This window comes from Hypomesus transpacificus, chromosome 18 (genome assembly GCF_021917145.1).
Source record: "Hypomesus transpacificus isolate Combined female chromosome 18, fHypTra1, whole genome shotgun sequence".
Lineage (NCBI taxonomy): Eukaryota > Metazoa > Chordata > Actinopteri > Osmeriformes > Osmeridae > Hypomesus > Hypomesus transpacificus.
In genome coordinates, this window is record NC_061077.1 from 6533946 (window position 1) to 6557725 (window position 23780).

Here is a 23780-nt window from a genome sequence, read left to right on the forward strand (position 1 = left end):
TCATTGGGGGATGGTCCAATAGTACCATTCGTTTCATTACACTTGTTAGCTACACGCATTTTGAAAACTTGAGCTGTGTACGTAAGAGAGCAGTGGAAATGTATGACATTTGATTTGCTATTAGTACTTGTTGTCAGCCATTAGGAGATTCTGCCTAACTGACTGTAAGCACTTAACTGAACAGGTGTCAGAGCACAGGGGGCACCATGGGTCACTATCTTGATGCAGACCATGTCAATTGATTACAGATGATATACATATACATATTTTGCACAAGACTTCTTGCTCATGTATGGGACCGTCTAAATAGTTTTCATCCTATACGTATAGCTGCTATATAGAGTAGATTATATGAAGCATGCATAAGCAGCTCAGAGTGGTATCATGCGCATGCGCCGACCTCGACTGCCAGCCTCAAAACAAAATAAGCAAAGTACGTGCAGGGTATGCAGTTGTTTAAGCATTGTATCTATTTTGTTCTTTGAATTTGCATTTAAATTGCTGTTCAGTACACAAATTTTACTTTGCTCAGGTAAACTGCTGGCTACAGCATTGTTGCTAATTTAGGACTGTCTTAACTGGCTAATAGGCTCTGACTTTTCGATGCTGACCAAGATGCGGTGGCTTCTTGATCTCCATAATAAACAGAGCTTGCTGTCTAGATACTGAGATTCATGTAGATTCCAGGAGTTGTGCTGCTTACAGTCGTTCTTTCCCACACCCCATGTTGATGATGCCCAAGAAGAGCACCTTTTTAGAGGTCGTGATGGTGGCAAAAACAGACGTTATCACAAATTGAAATAAACAATGAATGCATTAGTAGGTTTGAGATATTGGTAACCTGTGCTTCAAGAAAATTGCTTCAAGGGACTAAGACTGAATAAAATGATTTTATTAAAATTAATTGTTATCCTCTTCCCTGAATCACCGCTAGGTGGCACCATGCACATTCCTTTGAGATGAAGGTTTTGATATTTTTGGGGCAACTTCCTTCTGAATGTAATAGTTTTTATAATCCATACTGTACTATAGTCACATAATTTATCAAGAACGCAGTTGTAATAGTGCACATGTACTGTATCCTGATGAGCCAAAACGTTACGAAAACTCACAGGTGAAGCGAACAAAGTTATTAATCTCCAAAGAAGGGCACATGTCAAGGTCCGGGTAGATTAGCTGGTATGCGAACAATCAGCGTGCAGTCAGTAAGCAGTTAGCGTGTTGGATGGACAAGGGCAGCAAAGGCTATCCAGTCTGGGCCATCGCATCGCACCCTATTGCATATTGGGCTGCGATAGCCGCAGACCGGTGAGTTCCCATGATGACCTGTCTAGTCTACCATCGAAAGGAAGGGTCGGAACTGGACCTTGGAGCACAGAAAGGTTGCCTTGTCCAATGAATCGTCTTTTCATTTACATCACATGGATGTCCATGTAGGCTATATGTGCACTGTTTGCCTGGGGAAGTGATGGCACCAGGATGCACTGTGGGAACATGACAAGCCGGTGGAGGAAGAGTGACAGTGTGTGATGTGCTGGTAAACCTTGAGTCCGGTCAAGCATGTGTATGTATATTTGTCACGTGCCACCTTACCTAAACATAATTGGAAACACATGGAAGACCAAGAGCAGGAGGTCATGATGATTAGACTCAATCGGTATAGTATTTGCCAACATTTTTGGCAGTGACATACATTTTGGGTTTGTTGCTTATTGCTGTGGTGTTGATTCACACATAGTTTCTCGATAATTGTGCAGTGATCAGTTGCATTTTAAAAAAAAAAGTTTAATTTTCCCTTCATCACAAAAACCCACATAATTTTGGGGGGTCCCTGACATGAAATAACTAGCTAATTTCATTTCACTAAGTCATATCATTAGCACATGGTAAAGTGTGAACAAGTTCTAGTCAGGTGATATATATCAATCTGATTGAATTATCAGAGCAGATTGATTTCTATACGAGGGAAGTCTTTGCATTTATTTAATGTTTTTGGCCAATTAAAGCCATTTAAACATATGAAAAACATTTTATTGTTTTCCAGTATACCATAGAAACATGAAACCCTTTCTACAAATACTAAACCAGCAAACTTTGCAAAACACAAAATTGGTCATTGCCAATACTTTTGGCCACGACTGTAAATTGCTAGATTTTCCTTTGAAAATTAAGGTCAGAGAAACAATAGGCAGTTTGCCAGAATGTTTTATTTAACCTGCATGACATCGTGCAAACATACTTAACTCAATAAAAAACAACTGCAGTGAAAAAAGGGAATCTGAGGGGACAGCCCAAAAAGATATGAGGCTGTGAGCAACTAGGATCAATTGGGTAATTTGTTCAATTAAAGGCCCAGTTTCACGAGAAAATTATATTTTCATCCATGTTGTTTCTGGCTCAACAATAATTAGTATGGCAAAATGTACTGCCAAAACCTCACAACCTCTCAAACAGACCCGTTTTATGTAATATTACTTACATCAAACTGCAGTTACATGGCAAAAATACCCTTTGTATGTTTTTATTAAAACTAAACACCTTATTTCAACACCATGATGGTGTGCACAAAATCCCCTGGACCCACATTGTATAATTATTCCAAAGTATGGCAAACAATATGGCCAGTGGACATATTATTCAATTGAAAGCATTCCGACGTAAGTCTACTGTACATACTAAATGTCCAACAGGCATGAAAGAGAGCCTACTTCTTTTTTTAAAAGTTAGGAGTTGAGAAGTCCAATTAAATCCACAAAAACATGGCTATATTATTGGATATTGTATGCATTTCATTATGTTTTCAATTGTAATTATCAGAACAATCTGTTTATTGTCCTCATTTTACATTTGTGAAACTACCATATGAGAAAAGGAAGTGGTGAGACCTCTCATGGCAAAACAAGACTTACATACTAAGTGTGTCGACATGAATGACATAAATGATAAAAACAGCAAATGATATGGCCGTCATGAGATTCTTAAAATGACTGAATAATGGCATAAACAATAAAAGATCATATCAACGTATAACTAGTGCTTCTCGGGAACAACCTAGAAAAACAACTAAAGTAAAATGTCCAGTGTTTATTGGAAAGAAAAGGGAACTATCGCAGTGTAAACATTAGAAATACAATTCAAAAGTATGATGAAATATTATTTGTTTTTACTGATATTTACAGTGAGCGAACCATATCACAACAGGGCCAGTTTACACCTTAGTGATCAGCCTCTCCAGGACAAAGTATCTTCATGCAGTGCACTTACAAATAGCCCACTCCACTGAGAGCATAATACATATATAATGGCATAACCATCAACCAACCTCTAAAATAAATAAAAACAAATGTACATGGACATAAGGTAATAGAATGAAGTGAAGAGGTGCTGTACAGTAGGATAAATTATTTTGTGATTAAAGGGAAGGTTTAAAAGTTTAAAACTCAACTGCGATGTCTCTTCCCAGAAATCATGAACGGGTTACTCGGGATAAATTCCTGTTCCATGTTGTGAGCAGTTTCAAGTAGGAACTATTTTCTTTCCAACCAATTACACCCGCCAAGCATTTCACCGTGCAGAAAGAAGCGTACATATACTCATGGGAGAGAGGCTTGTGCTCCATGCTCATGGTACGGCTGGCCAGTGTACTTCGGATCATGATTTCTGGAAAGAGACATTTCTTTTGAATTTTTCAGATGTATGCCACTTTGAGCGCCACACGAATAGCCCAATCTAGTTACATTATATTGAAGAGAAGGCAGACATCGGCTCTACAGCAGATATCTCCAAACCCGGCAACTCACGCTTAAACAATCTAGACAGATGAATAGCACTGTTGGTAAGAGGAAACATTTGTTTTTGATTTGAAGTTGAACTGTCCCTTTAATGAAACATGATAAACAACACTTCATAATACTATTCCCCAAAGTATCAGATTTAGAAAATCTACCCTGCATATGAATCAGTTCAACGGTGCATATACATAAGTGTTTTCACAGTAGAAAGTCAAAGCAATAGAAAGTCGCAAAAAGCTGAAAGGCAAACATTCAAACTTCAATAACCAAATAACCTGTCTCTTGTCAAGTCTTTACATTCACTCCAGGACAAGAAGTTAAGGCTTTTCAGTTGTTGTTAAAGTTAGAAAATAAGCAAAAGCAGTACTGTTAACGTATTAAGTAAAAAAAAGAGGATGTGGAGTTACCAGAAGCCTCTGTAGCACTAAGCTTTAGTCACCTTTTACTAGACATTGAACTCTGGCTGATACTGTAGGAGGTGGAGAGGTCTCCTTCCATTGTGGCCATCATTGGTGTCATGTTGCTGGTGAGGCAGCTCTGGAGGGATTCAAAATAGGAAGCCTGCACAGGCTTATGGCAGAGAAGAATTCTCTTGGCATCCTCTGTAGAAAACCATTCCCGTTTTCTCCCTAGCAAAACAGACAGAAAAGTCAAGCAGCAGTCTAGACCGCTATTATGTGTACAACATAAGAATGCCGCATGACAAATACTGGTTCACAATTGTATTGTGTTTTCACAGACACAGATCTGCTTATCTATTTATTTTTACAATCCCACAAGAAAATATATTTGTATGTTGTGCAAACAGAATTGTCAATTAATCCTACCAATATTTACAGAGTCCTCCCAGTCCTCCAAGATGTCGGTTACTGTAAGGACATAGACATACGTTCTGTGCTTCCTGTCTCTGTTCTGGAAAAGAGGAAGACTGTGTCAACAGAGCATAACAAGCTGCGTATCTTCTATGTTTCTCAACATATATAACAGTTACACTGAAATATTCTTACCTCAAATACCCCAACTAGTCGCCCCAAAGTCCCTTTTACACCAGCCTGTGAAGTTAGAGATACAGAGTGTGTAAAGACCTACTCTGATAATCACTGACATTAGTAGTGTTTGTGTTAAAAAGGATTAAAAAGGAGTCAGATGGCTGAGCGGTGAGGGAGTCGGGCTAGTAATCAGAAGTTTGCCGGATCGATTCCCTGCCCCGTCATTATGACGTTGTGTCCTTGGGCAAGGCACTTCACATTACTATGTTACAACATTATTACAGCAGAACCAAATGCTGTGTCACCAGAAAATGTTTATGGGTGACGACATCTCAGCTGATAAAAATGTTAGCAGGACTACTGGGTATATGGTCTCTAAGGGGACAGTAGGATCTGATCTTGGCAGCCATTAAATAAGTGGCACCGTCAGGGTAACACATATTGTCCGCCATCCTTTTTCTTTTTCATGAATGGAAAGTTAGAATTCAACTTGACATACTTGGAGTTATGTTATGGCTTATATGACCAATCAATTTAAAAATGTATTGTTTTTAAAACATATTTTGGTTTGGTTGCATTTCTGTTTTTCTCAACAACAAAACACAATGTGTGTGGTGTGAGTTTTTGTAACATGCTGTAACAGTCTGTCAAAATAAATGCAGTGTCTCTAGCATGTCAGTGAAAATCTCTAGCTCTAACTAACTGTCTGAGGGGCTGTGAGTCTGATGCTCTGCACTCAGTGACACTAGAGACAGCGGAAAGAGTCAGCGGGATGAGACTAGAGAAGAAATGGCAGAACTAGGCAAAAACAACTGGGTATTTTTGTTTCCAAAAGAGGAGTCAAGCAAGGTAAGGATCTAGTTTTTAAAGAAATTGCCTGTTAATTTATTATATAAATACGATTTGGCGCTTACTGTCAGTCAAGATAACAATATGAGTCTAGCGTAATGTTAGACATGAAGCTAAAAATACTGTTTTGTGGCTCAAATTAATGCTAAAATGTTTCACTTGTGCGCTTGTTTGTGCCCTACAAACAAAATGAAAAATACAAATGCATTAAGAGTTTGACTATTGTTTCGAGTTTATTGAATGACAATTGTGTTTTGGGTAATATGGACAATATGAGCAGAGACTCTTATTTTAACGGTCTGCCGAGACCAAAGGACCTTGGGAGACAAGTATCTTCCTCACATGCATGGAGAAGCTGTGAGAGAACAGACATCTTCTCAGTCTCTTTATTTTCTCCTGTATCTACAGTAATCTGCCAGCTGGTCCTCCTGAGCCAGGCCTGCAACACTGGCTTTCTATGTTGATATGTTGTCCCTAGCTGAGGTCAAATAAACTCTACTCAAGGTCCTAAGGGATTGGAAAATCCCTGAATGTTAACAATGTCTGTCAACAACAGCATTATAACATTTCTGAAAATCAGTTATGGCTTTTGATTTTAGTGCACCCCCCCAACATTTTCAGTGGCCCCGGTCTGGCCACCCCTATGAAAAAGTTCTGGGGGTGCCACTGCACTAAATACATCCCTTCTTCAGGTTACAGATTCAGTCTATTTATAATCATGCACTATTTAAAAGGATTATGCATAGGAAAAGGCAGCAACACGCATTTCTATGCGTTTACAACAAATGACTATGCAACACAAACTATTTTGGGAATATTTTCTAATACATGAGCCATGATCCATTCTTTTTTAAATTAACACTTGAAAGGTACAAATGTGTGGCTGCTTTTGATCCACCCCCCTAAACCATAAATTAAGATATGATTCCAAAACACATACCTCCTCACACACCTCTCGAACAGCAGCAACGTTGGGCTCTTCCTCAGGTTCCATTCCTCCACCGGGTACAATCCACTTGTCTGGATGTCGCCTACTACTCACCAACAAAACCTAAATACACCGTGGAACATTTAACTATTATAGGATTCACAACCAATGCTTTTTGTATTCCGACCGATGATTATCATGAGACGACAATCTTTGACATACGTAAGCTTCGCTGAACGCATTCACGAACACACTCACCCAATCACTTAACTGAAAGTGGGCTTGGTCGTGAAAACAGACTACAGCTTTTAAAGCGCCAAGCTCTTAGACCAACACAAGCGCTTAAGGGAAACGTTTCACTGTTGGACTTCTATCCTTTCAACAGCACATGGGCTCTAAACCTGTTACTCTATGCTTGGCCCGTTTCGTTTTATACCCTCGGATTTACCTCTTCCTCACTCTCGCTTCTGAAGCACAGACAGGCGGCGCGCTTCTTGAAGCCATCTCCGTCGTATGTCCGCGTTTGGTTCGATTTAAGCTTCATCATTGCCGGTTTTATAACAGAACCAGTGGAAGGAAAATAATCTTTAAATCCTATAACAACACCTCACAGTAAATATCCTTTTAAAGTTCGGAATTACTACAGTAAACTTCTTCGCTTCATTTTTCAAGCGCATTTTCCGAACAGACGCCATTACGCAGTACGATCCATTGCGTAATCTACGCGCATCGCATCGAGTTTGTGACGTAGCCTACTTAACCCCACATTTGTATTCTTGAGAATGCGATTATTCTTGAAGGTGTATAGCCTGCTGAAGTTTCCTGAAGCTGATCGTGGAATCGATGGCTATGATGTCAATTTCCTGGAATTTGAGAGCTGCAATGTTGTCTGATTTATCTAGCTACCATATTATAGTAAACTCGACAGTAGCCTAGTTCATATGCCAGAGTGCACACATGTAGGGTCAGTCCACGTGATCGACCCAAATAAGGGAAAGTCTAATAATTAACGAAGACGAACAGCTGTATGGTCCCCTCTGCTTCTCTGAAATGTGAGTGTTTACATGTTTTTATTATGCAAATGTGCCTACCAGACCCTATCTTACCTTAACATTTAGTTTATCACATTATGCGAATTCGAGCACATTGAGGGTTATCTTTATCCCACCTTGCCTTTATGCATGAGTAATTCGCTCAGACTTTTTTTGAATAACTATTATAAAAAATCTTAAACGTTAGTTTTAAAACTAGGCCTAAAAATACTCGGCCAGTCAACTAGGCCTACACTTTGTATAGACACATAAAAGCATAACATAAAAACATGATGTAGCCTATGTGTGGATTTTATTAATCTTTTTACAATTTTGCGACAGATTAGCGGTGCAGAGCTCGAGTACCCAGTGGACAGACCTAACCGTGTACACGTGACCCGTCTTTCTGGGAATGTTCCTAGAAAGATGTGCGCTTGATTCTATCGAGTGAAAATGAAAACGCTGTAGCCTATTGAGGGTAAACGGAATGCACAAAGCTAGGAGCATGAACTTGCCAATGCGTGTGTGAGTGATCGCGGGGGACGGGGAAAGTATGAATAGTATTTTATTAACCAAAATATTTAAGACAAGGCTGGATCAGTCATACATGTTAATTGTATTGTAGACTTTAAATCATAAACAATTAATAGCCTACCTAAGACAACGTTCTTGTGAAAGTAATACCAAATGCAGGCTATAGCCTAGTTACGACGTCAGACATCTGTCGGATCTTACTTCCAGACCACGGTATGAACAATCCTTTGTTTGCTGTCAATAATAGTTTATGTAGCAAAGCAGTCGTGAACACGTTTACAATTGTTTTCAGCGATCAAGCCACAATTGGATAATCTGAAAAATTATTGAATGTAGCCTAACTTTTGTGAGTAGCCTATTATAGGCTATAATATTACCGAAAGTGTTATTTTTAAGAAAAGGAACATTTAGATATATTTTGTTGCTACAGAAGGCACATGGCAAAGCTTAAGGCTAAAGAGAAACAGTCATACTCGGCATATCGAATTCTCGTGTGTTTACAATTGTTAACCTGAATCTTACTGAATTATGTTTTACTTTACATAGCTTGTTTCAAATGCATTCGCAGGCATGTTTTACCCACTAGGCTGTAGTTTAATCAATGAGTCAGGCCATAGTCTTTGATTGTAAATAAATGCGCTCTATGCCATACTGGCTATTTTTGCTATTAGTGTTTAACAGATTTTGGATGGGTCACTCTCAGTGCGCATCTTCAGCAGACCATTACTCCCTGACCATTAAAACAAGTGGACAGCAAACTGGGCGCCTCCGGAGCCTCACATTTCGCTGTGTTCCAACTCCAGGAGATTCAATGATACTACCGATTAGTGTCCCCGTCAAGTCCCTCAGTACAGCCCAGTTTGAGAACAAAAAGCTGGACCCACGTCGAAATGAATCTAGTCAGAATGCCGCAGATCTGCAAAAAGCCATGTCCCACCTTCACGAGTCTGGTTAGTGCCTCAATTGTGTTTTATGGCTGACTCTTTCAGCCACTTTTAATAATTTCACCACCGTATCTTGGCGACCTTCAATAAGATACATGTGTTATCGCTCTTTTCATTTTTCCACATCACAACTCAAATTATTTGCCTTTGTCTGTGCTTGGTGTATTTTGCAGGCTGGTACTGGGGGCCCCTGAATGCTGCTCAGGCTGCCCAGGTGTTGACTGAATATCCAGAGGGTACATTCCTGCTGAGGGACAGCTCCTACCCGGGATACCTCCTCACCTTATCTGTGATGACTAGCATTGGCCCTACTCACATCCGCATTGAGTACTCTGGTGGCCTGTTTGGTTTTGATTCCTTGATGGTGGCACGGCCACGGCTCAGGCAGTTTGGGAGTGCAGTGGATCTTATTCAACACTATTCTCTGACTTACAAACATCTGGCCAGTCAGAAAGCAGAAAAGGAAACAGGACACACCGTTAACTCTGGCCCAGATCATTCATTGCAGCTCAAGCTTACACAGCCCCTCTTCAAAGGCTCTCCCAGTCTACAGCACCTCTGTCGTGTAACCATCAATCATCATTCTCGCTCTCACCAACACTTGCCTCTACCTGGGAGGTTACTAGACTTCTTACTGGAGTACCCCTTTGTGCTGTAAGAAAATGTATGTTTTTTTGGAAATGTTTACCCCTGAATTTGACTTTTTACATTGTGTTCATGATGCCTTTAATATAACTGATGATGCCATTTGATTCCACCAATAATATCATGTCAAAGCACAATTTAGTTGAACGAACATCCACCTCTTCATCAAAGTGCAGTTTGCATTGATAACCATTAGTTTTAAGGAAAAATAGCTGATAATCAAAAGTTATTTTGTGCAATAAAACATTTAAAAACACATCCTCCTGACCTATACTGTACATAAATGACAGTGATTTATGTGGATAAGATGAAGTGACTATTTAGAGATGACTAGCGAGAAAGGGTACAGAAAGTGAGAAAAACTAGATTAATGCCTTTTTGTTTACAATTATTTCTGGACAAAGCATGTGTCAAAAAGAGGTTTGTACAATTTAGAACAGTATTTTAAAGTACATTTGTTAAAGTATTTACAAAACATTGATTAGTGATGATTTATTCATTCATGTTTTTTTAAATATTATAACAATGTTTTTACTCTATTGGTGTGCTTACTGAGAGAAAGACTACTGAAGATATCTTGCATACTTATTATACTTAACATTATTTGTTTGAGCTTTGCCCAGATTTCAAATAATTCCATTCCAAGTCTTTGGATTTCAATTAAAAACGCTCCTCAATCGATTCTGTCCTGCTGATTAGTCCATTCATTTCCTTAAGACATTGCTCTCTCTGTCAGTTATCTCCCTCTTTATCTACATACACCACATTTTTACTGTCAATACATCTGTTTATCATCCAAATATTTCCCATAATCAGTTTTACTCTGGGGACATGACAGCTAATCATACTACTGTTTTACCCCTACATCCTATATTTATCTCACTCAATTAATAATGATCTTGTTTCTTCTTTCTATCCTTCTATTTGTCTTACTGTTCCATATACCTTCAATTCTTAAATCACATTTACATTTAGTCAATCTTTACTTATCTTATTTTTTCTTACTTATTTTTAACTTGTGTGGTCGTTTTTTTCCATTGAAATTATCTTACAGTAAACACCGGTAAATGTAGTAACATTATAACACGTGGTTGTCGTTGAGTTATATTTAAAATAATTAAATAAATTATACCAGATAGCTAAACAGAATAACTAAATAAATAAGTTGACAGAAATTCTGATCTTGCAAATTATGTGATTTGCCCAAAAGTTTAGCAAACTAAAGACAGCTCTTTCCCCTAAAATGTTAAGTTGAGTTATTACGTCAGTAAAGTTTTTGCTTTTTTAACATGTGGAATAGTTTATGTCTAAGTATATGAGTAGATAATGGTGCACAGCTTAACTATTTTTTATTTCCTTATAGCTCTTCAGTTTTATCCAACTTTAGTCCAACTACCGCTCTCAGCTTTCTAGGAAAACCAGGCCTGCAGTAAGAATGCTATGTTCTCCCAGGAAACCATAGAAACTGGAACAAAGGTGTAAGTGTACTCAAGAGTAGCGAGGGGACTGGCCATTTAAACGCCCATGCCTTTTCTAAGAATGATGAAGTCAACTTGAGTTTCACAATTTCCTGTTATCAGCTGTTTCCAATTCAACTTAAGTTAAAACAATTTTTTGGGCTACATTATTTGCTCTTTGTTACACTATTGTTTGATGACTGTTAACAAAATTATAATCATGAAGTAACGTAGGGAGTTAACATGCTTTAATAAGAAACAGTAATGTGGTATTGCATACATGCAAATGTTTGTGAGTGTGCATGCATTTGTACCCATTCATGGATGTGTGTGTGCATAGCATGCTTGTGTGTATGTTCTTGCAGAGCTTATTGAGTGACTCACAGTTCTAGGAAGGAAAAATTCCTGGAGGTTGGTGCACCCGCAACTCACACCCACCTTATTCTCTGCTTCAAAGCTTAAACCTAGTAAAACAGGGAGATAAAAAACAAGAATCCAAGCTAGTCAAAGTGTAAGAGGATAAAATATGTAAAAAGCAGTTCATCTGAATATTCTCACTCTAGTTCAGATATATACACAGTGGATGTTTTACATAAACCCTTTGCACGTTTTCCCAATAAATTACTCACAAGAGAATTCTCTTAAATAGAACATTGGCTCTCCCTGACGATAATCAAATTACTTAAGTTTACATGGGAATATCAATGGTTCTTTTATGGAGTTTTGTTCTTCTTAATTGTTAGCAGAGCATATTCAATTTTCACTATATACTGTAGCCTCTCTCTTTGTCCCTGCAGTTTGTGGTATTAATTACCAGTCATCACATGGATGGTGTATTTACAGCTCTTACTCCTCATTGTAATATCATTTTCTCTGAACTGGCTGTCTTTGAGACAGAGAGTCATCTGTTTTCAGAGATCTTAGCCTCTGTTTTCAATCAGAGTTGAGTGAGGGGGGAGCAGGGAGGATGGGTGGAAGCACACACTGTGCAGAGCCCAGTGTGGGAGAAGAGAGTGAGGGAGCATTAAGAGAGCTGGTCTTAAATAGAACTGCAGTTCCACAATTGCAGTTTCCAGTTCCTGGAAAGAAGGAAGTATTTACTGAAAGATGCAATAATCAACCTGCAATCTGAAACTACTTTAACCACACTGTATGGACTCTCAAATGCATAAGTAGCATTGGTTAAATGCAATAATGTCTCTATTTACTGAACAACTGGTTGTAATTTTTCATTTGATTGCTGAAAGTTTCTTAGTTTTCATTTTTCAAGAGAGCTGACTTGCTTATTGTTGAAATAAACCCTTAATGAAACGCAACAGGAGGATGTTTGGGTCTGTGATATTAATTGCTCATGTAAAAGGTTAAGCGTTCAAAGAAATGTCACTTTTAGCGACCTATAACTGAAACCATAAACACAGGCTACTTCCAATCTCAACCCGCCACAAGGTCAGCCCTCTCGGTCTATGGAGAACTGGCGACATCTAGTGGTGAAAAAGTATTCTGACACCTTCTCGATGAAACCTGTACATCTTGGAGCTTAGTCAGTAAGATTGGTCTAAACAACATGGTAGCCAAATGGGGATGTTGCAGTCGTCGTGTTACTGCATTCTTACGCAATAACTGCTAGGGAAAGCCTTATATCCTAGATCTGCAAATTGCAGGAAATACGATAAGGTTGCGTGTGATCCACTCAGAGATATTTCATTGGTCGAAAGGCAGTTGAATCCTGCCTTGCTTTTAACTGTTAGCTTTTCAATCAAAATTTGACATTGTTTACTTCCTGGTCGGCGAAGACTCCAACAATTGCCTTAAGGGAAAACGAAATAACATAAGGGTAAGTGTTTAACACATCAACGTCAAATTATCGTTTTGTCCAGATCTTTAAATGCATGACATGTTATTTATTACGATAATCAAGCGTGTACGCCGTTGAAGCATTTATTGTACACTAAGTTTAGCAATCTTACTGTAGAATGGACTGAACCTTTGTAAAACAATGCGTAGCATACAGTACTGTTAGGCTAACGTTAGATTTCTTTCTGGCAGAAGCATGCGCCTGTTCGTGCCTCCTGAATGTGCACATTGTTGGTTTTCTCACATGACTTACCGTTTAGACAATTTGGAGTTCCAGTGTGACTTCATTACGTTAGCTATATTTTGTATTGTAGCTATAGCTATTACTTTACAGGTCAAATTTATGTGCTGAAAGAAATTGTCACATTTAGACATGTAGGCCTGGTCGGCTTCAGGAAGACCTACACATTACCGATTGAGAAGGACACAAGGTGGGGATACTATAGTAGCCTATAGTATACCCAATGAACTATAAACCTGTTAATAAAGACTCTCAACTTGCCCGTGTATGAAGTCTGATGAGGTGTGCATACAACTGCCAACAACATATTTATAAAGTTAACATTTTACACCTGCCCTCTCTCCCAACCATGTGCAAATTATTTTCCCTCTGCTTCTCTTAGGCGGATTTCACACTGATTAAGGAAGGGGGAGAAACCATGTGAAAGTCACATGAACGACAAGCATGAGGCATAAAAAAACAGGGAGGAAACTTGAGGAGAGGACTACTGCCACACCACTGTCTCATAAAAGTAATTAGCTGCGTTAGCCTCAATACCACTAGGCAGCCCCCTCTCCCACCCCCTACCCAATCATATGACATGAACAACACGACTCAGCCCCCTTCCACTGTAGATGGGGATGGAGCAGTCAGCTACGTGTTGGTACCCTTTTTCCTCATCACCATCATCGGGATAGCAGCAGCTGTGGTGAGTGACTCGTAGGATAAGGATGTATGTTGATGAAGGGAACAATAGATGGCATCTTGACTACTCTATGCCTATGTGGTTCGTTGGTTTGCAGCGCATTTTAAATAAAAAGTGTTAGTCATCCTTGTGAAATATCTCCCCGTGGATCAATAAAATACTACTCCATCATGTGAAAAGATCTATGTTGTCATGTTTACCCTTTTTAAATGGGTGAGTTTAGCATATTTCTTGTTTTTGGTTGCAGGTAATGTATGTACGCAAGAAGCAAAGGTAAATACATTTTTGCTCTTTAACCTTAGTTGTGTAATTGCAGTTAACCTATCTACCTTAAGTCTATATGGTAAACTCCTTTCCCATTGTTTGCATCAGAATTGACAGACTTCGACACCAGTTGCTACCAGTCTATACGTACGACCCGTCAGAGGAGCTGAATGAAGCTGAACAGGAGATGTTATGGAAAGAGGAGGATACTAAGGTATCATCTGACCCCATGGCATTAAAACACTGAAAGAAACTTGATTGAGCTTTGAGTTCATTTCAAGGGTGCAGTGATGTCTGAGCTACCTTTGATGCTGTTTGGTTTGACAAACAGAAGAGGGCGATATTGGCCCAAGATAAAATGTATAGTTCCTCAACTCTGGATTTAAATGCACTTCATCACATGTACATTTCTATAAACTTGTTCCAGACACAGATTAACTACTGAATTATTATATTTTAAATGCCAATGCAATCAACATTGTTATCTGTTCTGCTAATTATCAGGCTGACAATACTAATGGTCACATGCAATATTTCTCGGGGTCTACAGGTGGTGCAGGGATGGGCTAGAGCTTACCAGCATCGACGCCCCCTACTGACAAAAGACATCCATGCATGAGTGTGATGAAGTACAAAATTGGACATACCGGTCAATGAGGATACTCTTTGGTCAGAGGTGTCTTATCAATGTATCCTTGAGGAAAAGCATGCACAGGAGAACGGCCTAGTCATTGGTCATGCTTTGTCTCATCGTCATCATCTCTCTACTGTTAAAAGCTCTGATGCCAAGTGTGTGTGCCTGACAGTTGCAACATCTCCAAAATCATAGCACAAAAGATGACTTTTGGATTATATTTATTTGAGTTTATTTATTCAACTTTTTAAAACTGTGTTTCTGTGGTTAATAATGTAAATGCTACTGACACTAGGGTGGTATATCCCATCTAAAGAGTGGGTGGGTCTGTGCTCTAGATTGCCTTAAATGTGTGTTTGTGGTGAGCAAGTAAGGACAAGTGTCCTCAGGGTCTAGTCAGATGTCCACTCTTTTTTTCTTGCAAGCAGCATCTGAATTGATCTGGGAAAGTAGGAGTATGAAGTCTATACACAAGCTGTGATAATAAAAAGTTAGCAAGTACCATGCTGAGGACTAGAGTTTCCCTCCTGTTGTCTAATAAGGTTAGCCATGACCATTATGTGTCACGCTGTTTTTCTGCGAGTTTGCATGTGAGCAGATTTCTTTTTGTGTACCTTAATGCAATGCTAGAAATGTGATGGCACACAATGTGTGTGTACTTTATTTCCCCTTTTTGTTACTGAACATACTATAACAAGGTTCCCAAATCCTAAACATAGTGCTTGAATATATGATGAAGTGTCAAATAAGAAAATAAAGTAATTTACTCTATTTACATCTAGGTATCTAACAGCTCCTTATGGTCTGTGAATGAACCCATCCCTGTGCTTGAGCTGACTCTTATGACTCTCATGTTTGGCATGACAAACCAGATGTAGAACTACCACATCCCCTCCCACAATCTGACTACAGCCCTAAATATGTCCTGTTTGGAAAACATTGCCCCTTAAGCGGAGGAATCAATTGAGTTGAATGCCATAAGCCTGACTATGATAATACTCAGGAAACCGTTTTTCTCTGATTGATGTCCCCATTACTCCATGTTTGCTATGACCCACTGGCCCTGCTGTTGTGTCATTGCTATGAATATAGGAAAGTGTTTTAAGGCATGTATAGGCTACACCAATGTCAATCAGTGAACTTTGTTCATTGTAACATTTTGTCTGATGAGCATTACAACAATTAATTCAATCATTATTGGGGGTTTTCTATTTGAGACTACTGACTACTGAATATTAATTCTCTTGAATTCCCTTCATGTTAATTTGGGGCTACATTAGACGTCAACATGGCAGAATTGTCATTGTTTAAAAAAACAACAACAAAACAGATAATCCCTATGTGTGTAGAAATGTATGTATGAAGCAAGTGGTTTATTTTAGAAAATGTAGATAGTACCGATACAAATGTATACTTTAAATACAATTCTGACAGCACTGTTATCAAGACTTTGCACACTATCATTGTTGCTTCTCACTGATGGACTGTCCATAAAATGAGTTATTTATATTTAAGTTCAGCAGAGTACATACTGACCTTTTATGAATGACCTGAATGTGAGGTTTATGCAATACAATAAAATGGCACTATCATGCCCAGCCCTTGGTAATGTGATTTGGTGTATCTTTATGAAGCACATTGTGATCCCAGCAGTGGATTCATAGTTTGAACAAAGTATTGACTCAGGACACACCAATAGAATAAATTCTTCTTTTTATTGACCATTTCTGAATACAAATTGTCATAGGGCACCATAGAAATATAGACCTTGTACATTTATAGAAAATGTACATTTTAAAGAATGCTCCCTTCCCATAGACTTTTTATAAATGAACATACATTGATGACTTTGGGGTATTGTACATTGTCAGAACTGTCTTTAATTGATTATGAAATAACCACTGTCCAAATGAACATGATGTAGAGCCCTGTAGCACGGAACGCACGGAGGCTGAAGACATACTAACTTGGATAGAGTGCCCAGTCCTTGTCACTAAACATAGAGACATTAACAATATTGTCCATGAAACTCTAAACCAAGCAAACATTTCAGTGCACCAGAAGAGAATTTATTAAAAAAAAGATCAAAACACACCTGCTAATCTACCACAGTCAGTGAACACAGTTTGCCAGGCTGACAGGTCTCCCTGACTTAACACACGTTTTAACAACTTGTCTGTAAGATCTATTCATAAAACAAGAAGAGCTGAGCGGTGTGTGTGAGCGCACTTAACAAGCTAGGCAGTCATCTTAGAATACCTAATTACAGTAAGATAAAAAAAATACACACACTATTCAATACAGACATCTCTCACTCACTAGTCAGAGATTACATTGTACAATTGAAACCAGTTGAATGCAATAATATGGTGAAGTCAGCTGTTGTGTGAGGTATGAGAGTCCAGGGCCTGTGTGGCCCGTTTGCAGTTTTCCGGGTTTATGACTGAGGTTGTAGCAGCTTAGGTTTGAGGATAAAACCCAGTAACTGGACTGTGATCAAGAGTTCCCTGACACTGAGCAAACATAAACAAGACAAACATTTGTTTCTGGATCAGACAACAGACTCTGCATCCACAAAGACAAAAATACTACATCAACTTCCGGACATAGATACTTCGGTATGTAAAGCAGCGAGAGATCAAATGGAATGACTATTGTATAGACCCACTGGGGATACAATGACAATAACCTCTCTGTAACAATTAAGCTCCAAGTTTGCAGAATTACTTTTTGCTTCTTGAATCTATCAAAGAACGCAGCAAATACGGTCGAACTGTAGGACCAAACAGAGAACAGTTAATGCAGAGTTAATGAAAGCTCCCTGAAGTGATGAGATAAATGTTATTCTCAACTTGTCGCTTGCCTAACCATGACACTGTCACTGATGTTGAGTTATCATCAAAGTAAAAGCAGCATACTGTCTCTGGCTTTAATTACATGTTATAACTCAGAGGAACAGAATAAAAACGGTCGGTCGGACATGACTAATATGTGGATCTGTGGATAAAAAGTAAAACATTTCATACAAGCTTCCCCAGTAGAGCCCATAGAAGGAGAGAAACGTCTATCACAAAGGTCAGTTCTGGGAAGAATTCTATTCTGCACTATTAATGGAATAGTAGGGTAGAGGTCAGATACACAGATTAGACATGAATAATACGTCTATAATAACCTATTGTATTCTTTTACTATACATCCTGACGATCAGCTCCCGTACCTATAAGTAGGCATAAGGGATAGACTAACCACTTCACACACAAAACAGAACAGCAAGTATAGGTAAAATCCACCATTGTCCAGTATAAAACTTGGAGAAAGTCTATATGTACTAACATCTCAGATAAGGGTACATGGAAAAACTTGTAACGTTAAGCGGAGAAAAGGTCCTACACACCGTCTTTCGGAAAAAAAGGTCCAAAATCTCCTCAGAGCATACTTTTGTCCAGTAGAAAATACTTGCAAATACCACAACTTACGCATGGAGAGAGAACTGTAACCTGTCTGATGATTTGATACTGTAAAAGGTCCGTTGTTTATACAGTGCTGTTACAGATAAATCTGATGAAGTATGTTGACCCTCTTTTAGCTAGAAGGCAAGAAGTGAACAGTGGAGGTTGGTGTGGCACTGGTATTGGAAATTCAGTCCAGCTCTGCTTAATGGGAAGTCAGTATGTTGAGTGAGGTAGCGTGGGTGCAAGTTACTGGTCTTCCTCTTCTTCCTCTTCCTCTTCATCAGATGACTCCTGTGATGTCTTTTCTTCTTTTTTCTGGGATAAATCAAATAAAGATTCCCAATGTTTCTCTCCATCAACTAATATATTGAGAAATACAAACAAAAATGATACAAAAAAGAAGTGACAACATAGGTCTGGGTCTGGGGCATCTGCAGTGATTCATATGGACGGTGAGTCATGGTTAGACATCCACCTCTCCACCCCTCCCTCTCCAAATGCCCACCAACATCCTCCCACTTCCTGTCTGAAGTTCTCATTCATAAAAACGAGGCCTGTTAGGTCGGTTACTATGGGTAATTCCCCTTAGTGACTAATGCAAGGCCGGCTTGTAGGAGGACTCCCTATTCACTCGCAGATAGAAGATGGATGAAAAACCCTACTATACAAATGTGCCACTATATAAAATCAACTCATGGTTCAAAATTACACTTTGACTGATTTAAGCAGTTCTGAGAGCAGAATAATGACTGATATACAATGACATGCATTTATAACTCCATGTAGGTCAAATAGCTGCCCAGTACTTTGGGAGTGTTTATAGGCTCTGTGTGACTAAGGCCAGTAGGATGTCTGGCAGCAGTTCAAAGTGAGCATATTGAAGAGAACAAAATAGCTGTGATGAGTAAGTGGTGATTCCTCAAAGAGAGGAAGGAAGCAGAAGGGAGAAGAACGGTCATTTAAGGGAGCAACATTCTCCCACAAAGACTCATCATAAGAGTCTTGAAAATATTTACAGGGTATATTAGAGGAATAGCTTTTCACATTCAAAACAACTCGTCAGCTTCAACAGTGCTAGCCCCAAACAATACCTAGACATGGATACATTAATCTGTGTATCCCTGGATAGTCTGTGCTGTTTCTTACCTCCTTCTTCGGTCTTCCCCTTCGTTTCATTCCTGCAGGTGAGGATGCTGGTGCCTTCTGTGGAAACCAAGAACAAACAAGTAAATTATTCTCACAGGAAATGTTCCATTAACAGCCACTAGGGGGAACTAATAACTCTGTGATGAGGCAGATGGCAAAAGGGGCATCGGGTTCATTGGCTATTATCTGGGAAGCCGACAGGAACTGCACACAGGGCACTCCAGTTCGCTGGCCACCTGGTCTGAGACTCAGAGACAGCTGGTGAAACTGGGCAAGAGACAAACTAGCAGCAGCTCTATCCTCACTCATACACACACATGCATGTATACATATCCACACTCACATACACACACATGTGCATGCACACGGAGCATCTAGGACATGGTGCTTAGAGTAGCTCAGGGGTTGGAGCGAGGGAGAAATCAGCTGTTGCTATGGCAACGACAGGGAGAAAAGAACTAGAGCTGTGTGCTAAAGGAGGGGGGGGGGGTAGTGTTAGCTTGGAAACAGTCTTGCGGCCTCTGCACCTGCAACACACTGTGCATGGCAAGCTACAGGAAGCTGGAGGACAGGAAGTTTGGGGGAATTAACCAAAAGTGAGCGTCTCTTCAAACAGCCAGTATACTAAGATGTTACAAAGGGAAGCACTGGTCTTGGTATTTTTGACACTTGGGGGGGTTGAGCTTAAATAGCTGTTAAACTATAAATCAAATGTAACAACAGGACATCCTCTTAACAGGATGAGGTTAGGTGTAGCTGTGATGGCATAAAGGTCATTAACCGTCGCAGGGACTGGATGACTCTTTACAAAAAAGTTGAAGTGTAGTCACCACCACCACCAGTAATAGTTTCTTGCTATTTGCATGCAGCTAATTGTTTCAAAACAGAGCTGGCAGCAGGTCATCATAGAGGGTGGAGAAATCAGGTAGATGCAACTGAAAGTCAAAGACTGAGGCTGCATTAAGTGCTGACTGTTGTCAACTTCAAACAGTAACACTAAAGACAATCCTTTCAACAGGATGGCTGGTGTAGGTCTACCATGCTTGCATCACCAGATCACATCTAAGCAACTCTTCTACAAATAAAATTGTGCTGCATTATTGACTTACCTTGCCCTTGGTGGTTGTCTTGTTTTTGCTACCCTTCGGCCTTCCCCTGGGCCTCTTTGGAGTAGGGGACCCACTGGGCTCCTAAAAAACAAGAGGAACAGTCAGGAAAATTGCTAAACCTTACATGTCAACAATCAGAGAGATGCAGACGTCACTGGACACACAGTTGTAAATACAGCATCTTCTTACATGAAAGACTTTGTAATGCTACAAAGAGTGCACTGTTCAAGGTCGGTGCAACTGACACCAGTTGCTACTTTAAGACTAACAGGTGGTCATAGACGCAGGTTGCCAAGTTCTATTGACTATAACAAGCTCTATGAATATAACAGTACACAGCAAATAGTAATAAGGTTGGGGTTACGGTTAGCTCATATAATATTAGTGATATCATAAAAGAAATAACAGAACACATGTTCAAAAATTGTTTTTATTTTTATGAAAAAACTTTAACCTCTTCTAACATGTCTAACATGAAATGAGTTTCAACACAACTATTATATGCAAGCTATAAGTCATGAAACAGATGAGTGTGAAATAAATGTGCACAGATATTCACACACTATAACACTTACTAAATACTTCACAGAGTGGAGGATGAACATCCAACACTAATAAACATGATTAATATGTCTGCCTATATACCATAGTAGTACAGGCTCTTATTACCTTCCCAGGGTGTTTACATTTGCAGCTAATAGCAACCAAGCAACACAATACCCTTACACCCTCAGGTGAGTGGCAGCTCCATTGACCAGCAACAGCTTGGGCTCTGCATATGTCAACCAATCAGTCAGGAGCAGTGGTGGGGTATGTGGTTCACCACTTGTTTTAAGAAATTCAGATTACACATCCATGATAATCCTGCCAGACCACAGGAAGATCCTTTCAGATGTCCACACAGGACCAGCGAAGGGGCAGTTGAGTATTGGTCAACATACCCTGATCTGATATATCTTAGATCTACAACAGTAGAGTAAAATTACTGACTTAAATTCCAGGTCATCCATGACGGAAGCAGCTACATATGACACCTAGTGCTCTCTACATTGTTTCTGGGGGCTGTTTGTCTATCCCAACCAGAGAAGTCCAGTAGCTCTGTTCACCATGTTGTTGCAGCTAAAGAAGGATAGCCTTAATGGCAACAACACCCTGAGTCTTTTAACACTAAAGGGATCAAATTAAACTATTAATGTGGGCACCACACATTCATTTAGTTTACCTCTAAAACAGCTAAACAGCGTTCCCAAGTCAGACACACATATGAGGACTACACAAGCTATTTGACAAACAATATTGAACAATAAATTAATGGTTTAATGTTGCATTGTTTCTGTGCAATAACTAGCATGCAACATAATACCAACCTTATATGAAGTGTTATAGTGGTCTTACTGGGCTACTTACATCTGAACTTTTTGCTTGTGGCTGTTTCCGAGGTCTTCCGCGCCCCCTCTTCTCTGCCCCCTCTTTCTCTTTTGGAGAGACAGTTCCCTTGTCACTCATGTTTCCTTACTATCCTGAAAAATTTATGAAATATAATACTTGTGATTTATGAAATTAAAATAATTGTATTACAGTCACAGATACTTATAACACGTTAATTATTTCACGTTATAATTGCATAACCTTTGAGAAACTGAAATGATAGGAATAACGGTACAGCATAATCGACCTAATTAATCCGAGTGTATTTGCAGAACTATTTATGTCTCATCTGCGATCTGCGCACTATTAATGGGCTAATGATGAGGGAACAGGAAGGATTTCAAGACTTCAACCGGCTTGCACAGTATTGCGAGGGTAGCAATACGAGGCCTTGCTCAGTGCTCAAAGGTCTGACATCAAGCAATAATTTACTTACCGGACATAAGCTTAGGCCCAGTTGCTACAGGTATTACCAAAAAATATTAGCCAACACAAACAACAGTGCTTTCCAGAGACAGACTACACGCGCGAATGCAACAATGTATAATTTCCCGGGTAGCAAGTAGCCTTCAAGTGTTCCGCGATGTTTAAAGACCAGTTCACTCTACGGATGCCTCGCAGTTCCAGCACCCGAAACACGCATTGCACAAAACGAGGACGAATATAAAAATACACATTAGACAGTCTCGATGCAAGCTAACTATGCACATGTAAACGGTCATGTATGTGAAAATAAGAAATATCAATCCTGTACCACGACGCATTTGGACATTTTCACCATTTACTTTTTGTTATTATCAAAGGTTTTCAATTCGTTCTAAGAGTTAGTGACCATATTAGTTATGTTGCATTGTTTTCTAGGCTTGCTCTTACCTTTATCACTTGAAGAATATGGCCCTGACCAAATAGAAACGAAAGAGTGAACAATCTCGTCTGCCTCTCTTACCGGTTAAAGCTTTTAAAGCTCCTGTCTTATTCGACAGAGACAACACATAGCCCGCCCCTTTAAATCCCAGTGTATGCAACGTAAAACAAATACAGTAGAGAAGAGAAGTGCAAAGATTTTAAGACATGTACCAGGATACAATTGAAGCAGGTTGATGCAGGTCCAATGCCAGCAACAACAAGAAAAAAAAAGAAAGCAGAAAGAAGAGCATGTGCGTTTTTTTCTCTGAGAAAAAGAAAAGGCGCCAGCTTCAAGGAGTTTGTAGGCAATTTAAAGAGCCGTCCTCATGGGAGCTCTGGCAATGAAGGGCGGAGATATGATAAGTGGGCCACCAACATACCAACACCCCCACCATTCTCCTCCCACCAACCCCCTTACATGGATTAGTGAACAGGTAACATTCAATTGTCTGAAGTAAAGAATACGGTTTAAACTTATGAAATAAATAATTGAACGTTTTATTTGTCTTTTAGACTTGAATCTTTTTTGAGAGTTAATGATAAATGATGTAACATTTAAAGGATTCACTTATTTTACACTTACAGTAGCCTCTTCCCAAAAAACCTTATCACACAAAAATACGATTACGAGTCCCCACAAAATGTTTTTGAAAACGTTTTTTATTTTAAATATTGATACTGGATTTAATCAATCCACTAATACTGTTCATTGCATAGAAACCATGTATGTAGAAAACAATACCTTTTCAGTTGTTTAAAAGCACTTCAATTCTGCTTGTGCCAAATTCACAAAAACTTGTGGTTATGTTGGTATGCACGCATGTGAATATGATGAGATAACTTACATTGTATGTATGTATGGTCAGAAAAATATGGAGCAGGAGGGTGGAAAG

At 39.2% G+C, this 23780-nt stretch overlaps 4 protein-coding genes across 12 annotated transcripts; 2 read left to right on the forward strand and 2 right to left on the reverse strand.

Annotated features, from left to right (window-relative positions):
* Nucleotides 1-2187: 2187 nt before the first annotated feature.
* LOC124480237 (diphosphoinositol polyphosphate phosphohydrolase 1-like) lies at nucleotides 2188-7174 on the reverse strand. 3 transcript variants are annotated; one of them, XM_047039355.1, is made up of 6 exons: nucleotides 7006-7174; nucleotides 6570-6680; nucleotides 4799-4843; nucleotides 4619-4703; nucleotides 4231-4420; nucleotides 2188-3660 (listed from the first exon to the last, which is right to left on the reverse strand). In XM_047039355.1, the coding sequence occupies exons 1-6, from the start codon at nucleotides 7102-7104 to the stop codon at nucleotides 3594-3596; spliced, it is 597 nt and encodes a 198-aa protein (XP_046895311.1). In that variant the 5' UTR covers nucleotides 7105-7174; the 3' UTR covers nucleotides 2188-3593. The 3 variants fall into 3 exon arrangements, with proteins under 3 accessions (XP_046895311.1, XP_046895314.1, XP_046895313.1); XM_047039358.1 differs by lacking the exon at nucleotides 7006-7174 and adding an exon at nucleotides 6816-6999; XM_047039357.1 differs by having other exon boundaries at nucleotides 2188-4420.
* Nucleotides 7078-10397, forward strand: LOC124480234 (suppressor of cytokine signaling 2-like). Of its 5 annotated transcripts, none has more exons than XM_047039349.1 (3): nucleotides 7078-7609; nucleotides 8794-9072; nucleotides 9240-10397. In XM_047039349.1, the coding sequence occupies exons 1-3, from the start codon at nucleotides 7585-7587 to the stop codon at nucleotides 9722-9724; spliced, it is 789 nt and encodes a 262-aa protein (XP_046895305.1). In that variant the 5' UTR covers nucleotides 7078-7584; the 3' UTR covers nucleotides 9725-10397. The 5 variants fall into 5 exon arrangements, with proteins under 5 accessions (XP_046895305.1, XP_046895309.1, XP_046895306.1 ...); XM_047039353.1 differs by having other exon boundaries at nucleotides 7466-7609; nucleotides 8926-9072; XM_047039350.1 differs by lacking the exon at nucleotides 7078-7609 and adding an exon at nucleotides 7625-8335.
* A 2322-nt stretch (nucleotides 10398-12719) lies between these two features.
* smim29 (small integral membrane protein 29) lies at nucleotides 12720-16450 on the forward strand. The gene is made up of 5 exons (XM_047039359.1): nucleotides 12720-13002; nucleotides 13646-13951; nucleotides 14196-14221; nucleotides 14321-14426; nucleotides 14763-16450. The coding sequence occupies exons 2-5, from the start codon at nucleotides 13844-13846 to the stop codon at nucleotides 14829-14831; spliced, it is 309 nt and encodes a 102-aa protein (XP_046895315.1). The 5' UTR covers nucleotides 12720-13002; nucleotides 13646-13843; the 3' UTR covers nucleotides 14832-16450.
* A 100-nt stretch (nucleotides 16451-16550) lies between these two features.
* Nucleotides 16551-23226, reverse strand: hmga1a (high mobility group AT-hook 1a). Of its 3 annotated transcripts, none has more exons than XM_047040644.1 (5): nucleotides 22855-23218; nucleotides 21961-22073; nucleotides 20554-20634; nucleotides 19445-19501; nucleotides 16551-18613 (listed from the first exon to the last, which is right to left on the reverse strand). In XM_047040644.1, exons 2-5 carry the CDS (start codon nucleotides 22057-22059, stop codon nucleotides 18545-18547), a joined length of 306 nt encoding a protein of 101 aa, XP_046896600.1. In that variant the 5' UTR covers nucleotides 22060-22073; nucleotides 22855-23218; the 3' UTR covers nucleotides 16551-18544. The 3 variants fall into 3 exon arrangements, with proteins under 3 accessions (XP_046896600.1, XP_046896598.1, XP_046896599.1); XM_047040642.1 differs by lacking the exon at nucleotides 16551-18613 and adding an exon at nucleotides 18667-19193 and having other exon boundaries at nucleotides 22855-23226; XM_047040643.1 differs by lacking the exons at nucleotides 16551-18613; nucleotides 22855-23218 and adding exons at nucleotides 18667-19193; nucleotides 22418-22826.
* Between the last annotated feature and the right edge of the window lie 554 nt (nucleotides 23227-23780).

Coding starts and splice junctions, on each gene's coding strand:
- hmga1a (XM_047040642.1), bottom strand. CDS start 22,059: ATGAGTGACAAGGGAACTGTCTCTCCAAAAGAGAAAGAGGGGGCAGAG. Junction 19,502..20,553: donor AGACAACCACCAAGGGCAAG/GTAAGTCAATAA, acceptor TGGTTTCCACAG/AAGGCACCAGCATCCTCACC. Junction 19,194..19,444: donor GGGGAAGACCGAAGAAGGAG/GTAAGAAACAGC, acceptor TACTCATCACAG/CTATTTTGTTCTCTTCAATA.
- smim29 (XM_047039359.1), top strand. CDS start 13,844: ATGAACAACACGACTCAGCCCCCTTCCACTGTAGATGGGGATGGAGCA. Junction 13,952..14,195: donor TCGGGATAGCAGCAGCTGTG/GTGAGTGACTCG, acceptor TTTTGGTTGCAG/GTAATGTATGTACGCAAGAA. Junction 14,427..14,762: donor GGAAAGAGGAGGATACTAAG/GTATCATCTGAC, acceptor CGGGGTCTACAG/GTGGTGCAGGGATGGGCTAG.
- LOC124480234 (XM_047039349.1), top strand. CDS start 7,585: ATGGTCCCCTCTGCTTCTCTGAAAT. Junction 7,610..8,793: donor CCCCTCTGCTTCTCTGAAAT/GTGAGTGTTTAC, acceptor TTTTGCTATTAG/TGTTTAACAGATTTTGGATG. Junction 9,073..9,239: donor GTCCCACCTTCACGAGTCTG/GTTAGTGCCTCA, acceptor TGTATTTTGCAG/GCTGGTACTGGGGGCCCCTG.
- LOC124480237 (XM_047039355.1), bottom strand. CDS start 7,104: ATGATGAAGCTTAAATCGAACCAAACGCGGACATACGACGGAGATGGC. Junction 6,681..7,005: donor GAAGCGAGAGTGAGGAAGAG/GTAAATCCGAGG, acceptor CGGTGTATTTAG/GTTTTGTTGGTGAGTAGTAG. Junction 4,421..4,618: donor GGAGGACTCTGTAAATATTG/GTAGGATTAATT, acceptor CTGTTTTGCTAG/GGAGAAAACGGGAATGGTTT.